At 41.6% G+C, this 14,264-nt stretch overlaps 1 protein-coding gene across 2 annotated transcripts in view; it reads right to left on the bottom strand.

Moving 5' to 3' along the window:
* TADA2A (transcriptional adaptor 2A) overlaps nucleotides 1-13,679 on the bottom strand; it is a 59,865-nt gene extending 46,186 nt beyond the window's left edge. Inside the window, exons 1-4 of one of the 2 annotated variants that reach the window (XM_087925440.1) lie at nucleotides 13,375-13,679; nucleotides 11,409-11,497; nucleotides 6,307-6,413; nucleotides 5,156-5,215 (exon numbers count right to left, since the gene is read on the bottom strand). In XM_087925440.1, coding sequence (XP_087781566.1) covers nucleotides 5,156-5,215; nucleotides 6,307-6,413; nucleotides 11,409-11,433 — 192 coding nt within the window. In that variant the 5' untranslated portion in view covers nucleotides 11,434-11,497; nucleotides 13,375-13,679. Of the gene's footprint in view, nucleotides 1-708; nucleotides 731-5,155; nucleotides 5,216-6,306; nucleotides 6,414-11,408; nucleotides 11,498-13,374 lie in introns of those variants that run through there. The other variant, XM_087925447.1, reaches the window with a different exon arrangement.
* Nucleotides 13,680-14,264: the final 585 nt, after the last annotated feature.

The raw sequence follows: 14,264 nt of genomic DNA, 5'->3' as shown, positions 1-14,264 counted from the left end.
GGAAGAAGCTGTCATCCTGGGGGACTTCTAATCAAGTAGTCACACAGGTGCTTTTTCAGGAGACAACTGAACTTTTTTTTTTTTTTGGAAGACATTTTGCTTCTCATCCAAGAAACTTCTTCAGCTCTGACTGGATGGTGGGGAATGGAAGGATTTATATTCCTTGCAGAGAGTTGGTCATTTGCATCCTTTTAGAGGGTGGCTGAAAAAAGGATGCAAATGACTAGCTGCCTGCAAGGAATGTAAATCCTTCCATTCCCCACCATCCAGTCAGAGATGAAGAAGCTTCTTGGATGAGAAGTGAAACGTCTTCAAAGAAAAACGAAGAAAGTCCAGTTGCCTCTTGAAAAAGCATCTTTGGGACAACCATGACCTGGATGACTGAAAATCTCTACAGACTTGTAATCAAGTAATTAAGCTTAGAGAGCTGGGTTTGTTCGTTTGCCCATGGCACAACAATCTCTCTATGCTGCCAAGGGGCAAAAAAGTGAGGAGGAAAGGGGTCAATCACAGGGCACTCTAGGAGAGAGAACTTTAACTGTCTCTGAGAGAACTTTCTCTCTCTCTGTTCACTTAGCAACCATTTCAGTAAACAACCGAGTCTTCAGAACCAACTGCCGATACTAGATCAGGACACTCCTCCACACACTATAAGAAAACGTTTTTTTTAAAAAAAAAATCTCACGCCTTTAATGTTATGGCTCTTACTCTCTTCCTGCATTTGGATCACCAAAGGTCAAACCATCATCTAGGGATATAGCACAGAGCAATTTCTAGTGAGAGAAAAGGGGGTGATTACAACTTTTATAGGGTTTCCGAAACGCTGTTTAACAAAAGGAATTGGAGGGCTTCCTCTCACTTAAATCAGGCTCCTAAAATGAAATAAATAAAAGACCAGGAGATGGAATTTTGGTTTAGTTGAAGGGCTTTAAAAAATTCTCAAAGGTACCATGAAGTTTAATTCTGTATTTTGTGTACTCGGCTCCAATTGGTGAATTTGAATAAAAATAAAGTATACTATTCAAGAAAGAATTCTCAGCTGAGGGGGCGGAGCTGGCGTCACGACGATACGGCATGCGATCTTGGAGGTCTGAGTTCGCTGCCGATATCTTTGCTCCTGGACGGTCCAATTGGATCTAAACCGTCCTGAAGAGACGGTGAATGCAAAGAGCACACTCTGTCTATCCCAGGGATACCGCAAAGCCCCTGGTAGATCCAGGAGAAGCTCTTTTTGCCAGCGGCAAAGAGGCAGCCATTAAAGCTGCTGAAGTTGGGACAGCTCTGAAACGAAAGAGAACGGAAAGAGAGAGTGTGCTGGATTGGTGAGAACTTTTTCTTTATTCTAAGATTTGAAAGGACACACTAAGGAAAAGAAAGAATCTGTAAAAGTTTTGACAGAAGTGATTAAGAGGCGATGTTAAACAGGAATGTCAAAGTAATAATTTTGTTTATTTTTTTTTCTAATTGCTGGATTTTCTACGCATCATCTTATATTTTGAAACCGGACTGGTTTTTTTCTCTTCTTTCATCTCTTCTTTTTCTCCTTTTTGATTTTATAATATTTTAGGCTAGAGACTCCCGTTTAGTTATATTTTTTAAATATCTTTTTCATTTTTTAATTAATTCTTATTATATTTTGCTTGAAAAAGGAGGGGGAAAGTGAAAGCAAAAGAAACTTTGTAACACTGCCAACTAGACTATTGAAGCATTTTCTTATAATATACAAAAAGGAACAAACAGTTAGATATGGTGAAATATTGAATGAAAAGGGTGAACATAAATCTATACAAAAACTAGAGGAACAAGGTATAAAGATGAATTGGTTTTCATATGCTCAAATAAATTCAAGGTATGATAAAGATTCTAAAACAGAAGGTTTCTATGATAAACTGACTAACTTAGATAAGATTTTGACAGGTACTGATGAAAAGATGATTAAAAAATTGTATGGATATTTATTAGAAATTAAACTAGAAGAAGAACAAGTTAAAGAAACTATGATTGCTTGAGGGAAGAATTTTGGATATGGGATTGATTTAGAGAAATGGCAAAAATTGTGGTCTCAAAATTATAAAATGACAATGTCAACAGCATATAAAGAAAATTTGTATAAGATGTTTTACAGGTGGCATTTTCCCCTGGCAAGATTAGCAAGAATGTTCAAGAATAAATCCGAAAAATGTTGGAAATGTCATCAGACGTCTGGCTCATATTACCATATGTGGTGGACTTGTGCAGATGCCAAAAAATACTGGACTAAAATCCACACGTGGTTGGAAAAAATGACAAAAAAACATATAGATTTGAAACCAGAGATATTTTTATTGGGAATTTTACCTGAAATATATAGTAAAGACTTGAAATACCTGATTGTAAATGTGTTAACAGCGGCTAGGATTGTATTTGCTAAAAACTGGAAAAATGAGAAAACACCATCACAGGAGGAAATCATTAAGAAAATATTGGAATGTGCTGAAATGAGTAGATTGACATTTGAAATTAGAGAACAAGATGATAAACAATTTTATAAAATTTGGGATCTATTCTATCAATGGTTAGACAATAAAATATAGTAATGAAATATGTAGACTTTTAGAAAATAATAAATATATAAAGATGTATTATATTTACAAAATGATTCTAGGATAGATTTGGGATGATAATTTGAACTGTCATAAAACAAATTAAGTAAAATATGATTATTTTGTAAAACATGAATGAATAAAAATATAGTCAAATGATTGATTAATAATGATATTAATATATTTAATTTTTGATTGAAAATACGAGATTATATACAATGTAATTGTAATTGAAGATTACGAAATGGAAGCACAAAACCATTTGTAAACCAACCGGCACACTGTATGGACATATATGGAAGATGATTTGATGTTTTTATGTTTTCTTGGTTTATGTTTGTTTTAAAAACCAATATATATTTTTTTAAAAAAGAAAGAATTCTCTTGCCACTTCCCGCTTTATACAAGCTTAAAAAATGAATATGCAAGTCTACAACATACATTAGTATATTAAGTACAAAGTTCAATGTGCTTAGATGAAGTGGTTGAATGATTTGCTGTGATATTATTGACATAATTTTAAGATTATAATCACAAGAATACAAATACAAGTACAAGAGACTAAACATGTGAAGAACGATTATAGGAATTGGGTATGCCTAGTCTAGTGAAAAGAAGGACTAGGGGTGACATGATAACAGTGTTCCAATATTTCAGGGGTCAAGCTATTCTCCAAAGAACCTGAAGACAAAACAAGCAGCAATGGATGGAAACTAATCAAGGAGAGAAGCAACCTGGAACTCAGGAGAAATTTCCTGGCAGTTAGAACAAGTAACTTCAGAAGTTGTGGATGCTTCATCACTAGAGAATTTGAAGAAGAGACTGGACAGCCACTAAAATGACATAGAGTTTCCTGCTTGAGCAAGGGGCTGGACTAGAAAACCTCCAAGGTCCCTTCCAGCTCTGCTATTCTGTTAAATTGCTTTATATTCAATTTAGTTTTGAGTTTGTTCCAGCGGGAATTGGTGAATTTCATTTTGGTTCATGCCTGCAGGCATAGAGAATGGTACCCATATGTGCCCCTAAAAAATCTGATAATGAGCTTACAAACGTCCATTGCTGACTAACAGATTTAATATGCAGAATAGTCCAAATGAGTAATTTTGCCACTGAGGCAAACTGCTACTTACATACTGACATTTTAAGAGTTCCAGCAGCACCCCACAGGAATTTTAAATAATTATGCCACACAAAGTAAACATTACTCAGGCTGTAATTATTGTTAGTTATGAAGCATTGTTACAGAATGTAACAAAGAATTTCTTGCTAATTTAGCTGTCGACCAGCTAATCCTAGAGGGAACGTGGCATGGCTGATTAAAATAAAATAAAGCAAAACTTGCTTTAGAAGTGTTAATGGGTTGGAAAATGTTAATTGCTCTGCATGACAAATTATTAACAAAGGTATTTTCTGATTCAAACTCTACCTGAACAAAAGTATTACATAAGTAACATTTTGTTCAGAGTCTCCCAACCGGACACATCAAGTGGGGGGTTTGGAAATAGGTTGAAATTAACAGTATCTGGAGCCCACCCAGTTGGGAGAAAAAAAACAGGCTTATTACAAGTTTATTATCTTCTAAGATTGGATGTGGACAGCCTACATTTTCCCAGCTTTTTCTTGGTGGTTCTTGCTAAATTAAACTACTGAAATTCAGTTTCAAACTGTCAAATTAAGAAGCATGTTTTTTTCTCTCTGGGAAGAGCAAGGCACATAAGATTAGTTGGAGGCTTATGAGATCCATTTTATTTGAGAATCCTCCAAAAGAATTTTTATTTTATTTGTTAAATTTATTTGCTGCCTATCTCACTGTGGGACTACTTTAGGCAGCTTACAACAATAAAGAGGAAGAAATGAAAGGAGTTTTCCCAGAACAGAAGATAATAGACCAATAAAAAGAACATAATGAGAATGTATCAATATGGTAACTGAAAAAGATGGAAGGATGGAGAGTAGAGAACAAGGGGAGGAGGCGAGGTGGAGTCTGCCATTAACCCAGCAGCCACTTCCAGCTAGTATTTATTTAACAAATAAACAATAAATAAATAAAAACACTTTGAAAATTCCTTTCCCGTGTTTTTTGGTACTGACATCTTATTTATTCCCATACTTTCGGTGAGTGAAATAATCATTTAAAAGGGTAGACTTAAGCATAAAACTTCCCCACACATGTATTGATATAGGACATATCCCATAAAGAGAGAGGCAGTTTGGTATACAGATTAAAGGTGCTGGCCTAAAACCAGGAGACTATGAGTTCCAGTTCTGCCTTAGGCATGAAAGCCCGCCGGGCAATTTTAGGCCAATTGCCAGGAGGCCGTGAGTTCTAATCCTGCCTTTAGGCATGAAAGCCAGCTAGGTGACTTTGGGCTGGTCACTCTCAGCCCAACCCACCTCACAGGGTTGTTGTTATGGGGAAAATAGGAGGAGGAAGGAGCGCTGAATATGTTCACTGACTTCAGCTACCTTGTAAACTATTAAAAGCCGGAATAAAAATTTAATGAATAAAAAAAAAGATGGACGACAACAACTGATGAAGGCAAGACAGATGAATTAGAGAACTGTATATTTACCATTATTTCATAGGAATGGTCACTCTGATGCTTCTTATATTCAAATCCTCTTGTGAAGCACTGGGAAAAAAAAGGTTCGTTCTTGATACAGAAAGCGGTTTTGAGGAATCACAAAATTCGGGAGCCCTGCCCCCATTTCCCACCAATACCACTTCATCGCAAGCAAAAGGGGCCTATTATGGTTGTCACATTTCCAGCAGACGTTTCCCTTGTGCTGGCATGGCTTCATAAAAACATCAAGAAATCACACACCCAGAATAAGGCTTTTTTGGGGGGAGGTAACCAGGGTGGGCTTCTCCTGGTTCGGATGAACCTGTAGCTAGTTTTATGGTCGGTTCACTGAACCAGCAAATCCCACCCCTGGCTGGCCCCACCCACCCCAACCCGCCCCTCCCAGGAGTCTCCATGTGGCCCATTTGGATGCCAGGTAAGTGCAGGGCCCGCGTGGAGGCTCGAAGAGGGCAAAAAACGGGCCTCCTGAAGGTTCTGAAAGGCTGGAAATGGTCCCATTTCCGGCCTCCAGAGGGCGTCTGGACCCCGGGGGAGGCCCTTTTCACCTTCCCAAAGGCTCCAGGAAAGCCTCTGGAGCCTGAGGAGGGCGAAAAACAGGCCTCCCGGAAGTTCCGGAAGACCAGAAACGGGCCCATTATCGGCCTCCAGAGCCTGGGTGAGGCTGTTTTCACCCTCCCAGAGGCTCCAGGAAAGCTTCCGGAGTCTGGGGAGGGTGAAAAAAACGGGCCTCCTGGAAGGCCGGAAATGGGCCTGTTTCCAGCCTCCAGTGAGCCTCCGGAGCCCAGGGAAGTCGGTTTCATCCTCCCAGAGGCTCTAGGAAAACCTACAGAGCCCGGGAAGGGCAAAAACGCTCCCCTTGACGTGGTGCAGGAGCCCGACTAGGCCACGCCCACCCAGCAACCAGGCAGAGAAACAGTTGCTGATATTTTTGAAGCTCACCCCTGGGCGTAACCCTTTCAAACGAGTTGAACATAATCAATGTCCAAAACTGACAAGGAATTCTTCTTCTTCTGGAAGAAAGAAGAGAATTCCTGTCCGTTTTCGCTTGGCCCGTCCAAAGATGGAATAAAGATCAGGCCCAGCAGCCAAGAGATCGTCCTTGCATTTCTCTTCCCTCACTCCTTGTAAATACAATTTACCTGCAAGCATAGCAGAAAAGGAGGCGGACTGCATTCTGCACATTTGATGTAAGGTTCCGCAAGGTAAGAGGAACACCCTCGGCATGGTGGCTTGTCAAAAGGGTCACCTGAGAAACAGCAAAAACTACAATGAATTTTATAAATGTACGGTAGTCTTCTCTCAGAAAGGTTGGCAGATCAGCAGTTCAAACCCCTAGCGCTGCATAACGGAGTGAGCTCCCATTACTCGTCCCAGCTCCTGCCGACCTTTAGCAGTTCAAAAGCACATTAAAAAATGCAAGTAGAAAAATAGGGACCATTTTGGTGGGAAGGGAACAGCATTCCGTGTGCCTTCAGCGTTTAGTCATGCCAGCCATAGGACCACGGAGACGTCTTCGGACAGCGCTGGCTGCTTGGCTTTGTAGTGGAGATGAGCACCGCCCCCTAGAGCCGGAAACGACTAGCACGTATGTGCGAGGGGAACCTTTACCTTGGCTTCTCTTAGCCAACTTCTTATCAGCAGAACATTGGGTATGTGTGAAACCTGGATGTCAGGGCCCCAAGTAACACCCGCAACAGAATCAAAACTCCGAGGCAGGCATATTCCCTCAAAGCACGGATTTATTAGGTATGTCATATAGGCACATCTGGGGAGAATCAGGCTCTAAAGTCCCTCAGGTTTCCCCCTAGTTAAAAATACATTTTTCCTCCTCCTGCCCAGGCAGGCCATCCCATGGCCCAATCAGGTCACAGTCCAAATTTCACCTGGACTCGCACCCCATCTCCTCACACCTGGTAGGAACGTTCTTAGTCCTCAGAGGGAAGAATTTTATTTTGGTTACAAAGCCTTTGCTACCTCTACCTTCCCAGGGGCGGGAATCAAAAATCCCAGCAACTGGTTCGCTGCCCGGTTGCTGGGAGGGTGTGGCCTACTGGAACATCCGGGAGGACTGTTTTTCGTCTTCCCAAGGGTCTGGAGGCCTCCCCCAGGCCTCTGGGAGGGCAAAAACGGCCTCCCCCGGGCTCTGGAGGCCCACCGGAAGCCGGAAACAGGTCCGTTTCCAGATTTCCAGTAGGCCCATTTTCCCTCCTCCCAGAGCCTCTGCGCGGACCCTACACTTACCTGCATCAAAAATGGACCACATGAAGACTCCTGGGAGGGGCGGGGTGGTTCAAATTCCGGTTTGGCGAACCAGATGCAAACTTAACTTCCGGTTCGCGCAAACCAGTAGAATCCCATCCCTGTACCTCCCCCTTCCCTTTCCCACAGCTCGCTCCGCCTCCGCTGTGGGATGCCAGGGACCAGGAAAAATGGCTCCAGGGCTGACACTGGATGCTGATTGAGATCAATCGTCCTTACAAGAAGCCACAATTCTACAATCTCTTATTTCATAATTACACACACTCAGAATTGAATGAACAGGTAGTTCTCGACTTTTCTGTTTAGTCAGAGTTCCCCAATGTTTCCGGCTTTGCGGACTGGTGGGAAGAGGGGGGAGGGAGGGGATGATTCATGCAAGCGGCTGGCAAGCATCCCTGCAGCTCCATTTCCTTGAGCTGCATGCACGTGTGCCTGCCGTTCACACAAAGGGAGCATGCATGCACATGCGCAAGTGAGTTTATGCGTGCGCACTCGCTGGCCATTTCCATGGCCCAATTGCAAACCCCTCATGGCCCACTAGTGGGCAGCAGTCCACAGATTTGGGGGGGGAATCCCTGTACGTAGTGATAGTTTGAAGTTACAATGCCACCGAAAAAAGTGAGTTACAACTATTGCTCACACTTACAAACAACACAGCATCCTCACAGTCATGGGATGAAAATTGAAGTGCTTGGCATGTATTCACGATAATTGCAGAGCCCTGGGGTCCAGTGATTCCCACCTGTGACCTTTCCAGCTATCTTTTGACAAGCAAAGTCTTTGAGGGAAGCTTGATTTACTTTACAGCTGTGTGATTCACTTTACTACGATGATTCAGCACTTAGCAATAGCACTTAGACTTATGTACTGCTTCACAGGGCTGGAAAAACCCCTCTCTCTTAGCAGTTTATAGAGTCAGCATATTTCCTCCAACAAGCTGGGTCCTCATTTGACCCACCTCGGAAGGATGGAAGGCTTGAGACAACCTTGAGCCAGGTGAGATTAGAACTGTCGAACTTCTGGCAGCCAGCAGAAGTAGCCTGCAGTACTGCATTCTAACCACTGCACCACCCCAGCTCTCGATTTGCTTAAAAACCGTGGCAAAAAGATCATAAAACGGGGCATGACTCACTGAACAACCATGTGAATTCTGGGCCCAACTGTGATCGTGAGTCATGGATGGGCTGTGTCAATGAGGCATGTCTCACCCATTCAACTGGATGTAGCAAAATCCATTTGCTTGTGTGCGCAGAGTGACATTCACACTAAAGTGATCTCATGATGTCTTTACTTAAGCAAGGAAGAACGAGCCTGCTGGCACCTTTAATTGTCACTGGGTTGATAGCATCATGAACCAGCACTAGGATAGTGGGTGAAGCTTCCACTTGAATAGGCTAGTCCATGTTTATCAATACCAAAAGCGGAAATAAAACCACTAAGAAATGCAAGAAATAATTGGTGTTTTTAACCAGTTAAGTGGCCATTCGGGACACCAGTCATGAATGACAAGTATTTGGTGTCCTTGTGTTGATTAGCACATGGAACAAGACCAGAAAAGCCTTTGTCCTTAGTCATGGCCAGATTAGAATTCTCCCTTAGAAACTTGACCTTGGATTCTCCCTTTAAAATTGCTCTGTTAGAAAATGGCAACTTTCAGAGAAGAAAAAGTTTTGGAAGGAGGAGGAAGAGGACATTTTGTACCCTCCTGCCACCTAGGGTTAAGGTACACATCACAAAGGCCGTCCTAACCCCTTCATTCCTTGCTGTGACTCAACTCTTGTATTTGCTCCTAGCCCTGGAAGGGAATGCTGACAAACAGGGGAGCTCTTTGTCAACCAAGCATCTTTACTGCCATCTAGTGGTTATACAAATGTTTGCAGGCCAACTACAATCACCCTAAGCCAGGGGTGTCAAACTTGATTTCCATTGAGGGCTGCATCAAGGTTGTGTTTGGCCTTGGAGGGCTGGGGGTGGTGTGGCCATGGTAGGGCGTGGCCATGGTGGGCATGACACATGACTCGTGTCAGGGGCACCTGTGGTGGATAAGTGCTAAGGCAGGAGACTTCCCTGAGACCCTCCTTCACTTTCATGATAATCTTCCTTCCTTCCTTCCTTTTTTTCCCCCTTCCTTCTTCCTTCCCCTTCCTTCTTCCTTCTCCTTTTTCCTCCTTTTTCCTTCCTTGCTATCTTCCCTTCTTTTTCTATGTCTTTCCTCTTTCCCTTTCCTGCCCTTCTTGCATGCTCAAATGCAAAAGAGGAAACATTTATCCTTTTGGTTTGTTTTGGGTTTGTTTTGATAGCCCTCTGCCAGCAAAAACGGAGCTCTGCTCTGTTTTTGCTGGCAGAGGCAACGCAAGCGGGTCCTTCGCTGTTTCCAGGGAGGCCCCACAGGCCAGATCTAAGCATGCAGCAGGCTGCATCCGGCCCCACAGGCCTTGAGTTTTGACACCCCTGCCCTAAACCAATACCTGTTTTACTGGGGAAGAAAGGAAACACATACAGGTAGTCCTTGACTTACAGCAGTTTGTTTAGTGACCGTCTGAAGTTAGAACGGTTCTGAAAAAAGTGACTTATGACCATTTTTTACACTTACGACTGTTGCATCCCTATGATCCTGTGATTTATATTTGGATGCTTGACAACTGGTTCCTATTTATGACTTATGTCTCACTTAACAACAGAAATTTAGGGCTCAATTCTGGTCATAAGTCAAGGACTACCTGTATTGTAATAAAATATGTTTAGTTGTTAAGTTGCCATAATACTCTTAGTAGTTTTTGCTACAACAGGTTAATCGTCCTACTATTTAAGGGAGAGCTACATTCATATCTTTTCTGTACTGGGGAATTCTGGGAGTTGAAGTCCACAGGTCTTAACATGGTTGGACTGAACAAGGAGAGATTTAACCTGGAAATAAGGAGAAACTTTCTGACAGTGAGAACAATCAACCAATGGAACAGAAGCTGCCCTCGGAGGTTGTGGGACCTTCATCACTTGAGACTTTCATGAAGAGACTGGACTGCCATTTGTCAGAAATGGTGTAGGGTCTCCCGCTTGGGCGGGGGGTTGGACTAGATGACCTACGAGGTCCCTTCCAACTCTGATTATCTGTTGGAATCTGTTAAACCCCTGTTCTAAATTGTCTAATCTCTGCCCCTTTTTACAGAAAGCAGAAGAACAGAGCCATCTCTCTGATGAAGTATTTTTTTTAATCAGGGCAACCTGGTCTACCCAAATATGGGATGTAGCACACTGATTCTGCCTTTCAGCCCCAATCCAGGAGCCTTCGTAGGCAGTTGCTTTCACAATAAACTAGTTTTGTGTCAAATTTTATATTTACCGACAAAGAAATAAAGGGAGACTAGATTATTTCAAGCTATTTAGCTCTCATCAGCTAGCCATATCCATATTTGGGTAGACCAGGTTGCCCTAATAAAAAAAACATTTAAATCTGTCCCGTGGTATAGCCAACAAAACTAGGAGAACCGGTGGCTTAGAGGTTAATACATCTACCTAGTATATAAGCAAGCCTGGGTTTGAATCCCAGAAGGGTATGACTAGCTGATGAGAGCTAAATAGCTCGAAATAGATCCATACTAGTCCCCTTTAATTTCTTGGTCGGTAACTACAAATTTTAACCTCTCTCTGGTGTATTAAAAAAATGGCAAATGCCTTTGAGCCGCAGAATGGCAGAATTGGAAGGGACCCCACCAAGGGCTATTCCATTTGGACAATTATTCCAGCCTTGGCCTCTTAAAATTTCCAGAGACGGAAAACTCACAACCTCTACTGCTTAAAATCATTACACAATATAAGGATATCGTGCTTCATATAGGAGGCATGTTCTAACTTCACCAAGCCATAGAGTCTAATGCTAAATGCTCTAATTTAACTTATTTAACCAAGGTTAAACAGCATTCTTGCTTGTAAAGAGGTGGTTTGGTTTTGGTTTTTTTGCAATTTCAGAGTGAACCTTACTTACTGCTGAATGAAGCCAGGTGATCCATGATCCTTTCTAAGTTGCGAAGGTTATTGCCTTCTTTTGAATGATGCTTTATGGACACTCAGCCACTGCAATAAAGGAGGGAAAAAACCCACATAACTAGCAAGTTCTAAGCGCTGGGAAGTTTCCTGAGTTCTTCCCCATTAGATACAGGTGAAACAAATTCTGCCTAACTCTAACCTTGTAAATCATAATTTTTCAAAATGAATCATTGGTGTGTAGTATGAAGGGTAACTTTCTGTAGTTTCAAAAAAAAAAATAGGATTCAAGGGAACTGGCTCCACGGAGTAAAGAGGACTCATTTTAGGGGTTAGCAAATGGATTAATTTGAGTAAAGGTAGTCTTCACTTAATGACCATTCATTTAGCAACAGTCGAAACTTACGATGGTGCTGAAAGAGTGATACTTGTAATTTGTCCTTGTAGTTGCAGTTGTTGCAGCATCTCCATGATCACATGATCCAGGCCTTGGGCAATGGTCAGTTATGACATTACATCATCCTGCAGTCATGCGATCGCCATTTGCGACCTCAGTTGCTGGTTTCCAACAAGCAGTCAATGAGGACGCTGGCAGAAGGCTACAAATGGCAACCCCGTGGTTCGCACTGAATCATGGTGCAAGTCGCTTAATGACACCAATCAGAAAAGCCAGAACTGCTGTCATTTACTGGCGTGGTCATGTGATCTTATTCTTGACATCTGCGCCATTTAGTCTAAATCACAGTCATTAAATGAGGACTACCTGTACTTTGGTAGAATGAGAAAATGTATGGGGAAATTTTAAGATGTGCAAATACTGATAGAAAGTTAGAATGTGAGTTTGCAAGGAAAGATTACAGGTAGTCCTTGATACGTATGCCTAGTCACTTAGCGGCCGTTTAAAGTTATAACAGACATTCCCAAAACTATTTACGACCCAGTTTCAAAGTTGCCCCCCTCCCCCAGTCATGTGATTGGATTTTGAGCATTTGGCAAATGGGCCTCATTTAGGACTGGTCACTTAACTATTTTGGCATTATTATTATTATTTTGCCAGAAACTGGTATTTATTTATGGTTTTCAGCTGGAAAAAAAAACCCACCCCTAATTAAAATGCTTTTATTTAACAACTGTGGCATTCAGTTCACTACCACAAAAAAAAGGTCATTAAAAAACCAGGGGTGGTCATGGGATTTGCTTAACAATCACAACTTAGAACTGTAATTGTGAACTCATTTACAGTCATAACCCGAGGATTACCTGTATTTGCCCAAAGAAGCAAAAATAGCTTAATTCAAGACTGCAGTTACACGGAGTTGGGTATATCGCAAGAAATATAATCTAGAGCATGCATGTCAAACTCAACGCATCACGTTGCCGTCACGTGACATTTCGTGATGTTTTTCCCATTCACGGAACTGGGGTGGGCGTGGCCTGCACGTGACACATCTGGCCCATGGGCCGCCAGTTTGACACCCCTGATCTAGTGGTTTAAGGCACCAGACTAAAAAGCAAGAGATTGTAAGTTTTAAGTCTTGCCTTAGCCATGAAAGCCAGCTGCGTGAACTTGGGCCAATCACTGTCAGCCTAGCCCACTTCACAGGGTTGTTGTTGTGGAGGAAATAGGGGGACTGTTGTAGAGGAAAATAGAAGATGTTGGATATATTCACCACCTTATTTGTAAAAATAATAAAGGCAGGATTTAAATATATAAATGCATAAAAGTAATTAGAATGTGTTGGGAATTGAGTGGTTAAGAAGTGTGTGATGTAAAAACAAGGATTTGAGACACAGTGCAGAAATGCTGAATGAACATGGATTGAACACAATAATGCATGAAAAAGACAGAATGAACAAAGATTGCATCATAAAACTAATATGTCAGTTCTCGACTTACAACCATTTGTTAGCGACCAAAGTTACAGCTGCACTGAAAATAGTAACTTATGATCATTTTTTCAACTTACGATCTTGCAGCATCGCCATGGTCATGGGATCAAAATCTAGATGCTTGGCAACAGACTTATACTTATGACTGTTGCTGTATCCTGAGGTCATGCTATCACGTTTTGCGACCTTCTGACAAGCAAAATCAATGAGGAAAGCCAGATTCACTTAACAACCATGTTACTGGCTTAACAACTGCAGCAATTCACTTAACAAATGTGGCAAGAACGGCAGCAAAATGGAGCAAAACTCACTTAACAAAATGTCTCACTTAACAGAAATTTTGTTCTCAATTGTAGTCATAAGTCAAGGACTATCTGTACCTGAAGGAAGAATGGACAGTAAGGGGAAGACTGAAAATCATGGATTACTGAAGAGGAAATCCCATAGACAGGAATGAGAATAAAAGGCAATGTGTAAAGCAGGGGTCTTCAAGCTTGGCAACTTTTAAGATCTGTGGACTTCAACTCCCAGAATTCACTATTCAAAAATAAAACAAAACTGCTACAATATGACACAAATAAAAATAGAGAGACCAAAAGCTTGTAATCTTGAATGTATTCCAAGTTCACATGATTTTCTAAATATTTGAAAAGTAAGCTTTCAATATTCACCAAATCCTGTCCAATTTTTTTCAAAGACAGAGATAACATGACATTTTTTTGATTGGCAGAATATATAATTTTCTAAGAAATTGCTATCTACAAAACCCAAACTCTATCAGGAGTTACAGAATTTCTGTTTCCCAAGTATTATTCTTTAGCAATTCCCTGAGCATGAAAAAAACCATACTTGTTCAGAACATGACTGGACTTTGAAGCTCTTTCAACAACCCTGACTTCAACTCCCAGAATTCATCTCCCTCCTCCTCCACCCTCCTCCTCCTCCTCCTGTTGCTACTTGCTGGTAG

Source organism: Pseudonaja textilis, chromosome 1, assembly GCF_049901715.1.
Source record: "Pseudonaja textilis isolate UNSWEBS1 chromosome 1, rPseTex1.2, whole genome shotgun sequence".
NCBI classification, from domain to species: domain Eukaryota; kingdom Metazoa; phylum Chordata; class Lepidosauria; order Squamata; family Elapidae; genus Pseudonaja; species Pseudonaja textilis.
Note: the sequence above shows the minus strand (reverse complement) of the source record. Positions and strands in the feature narration are given on the sequence as shown.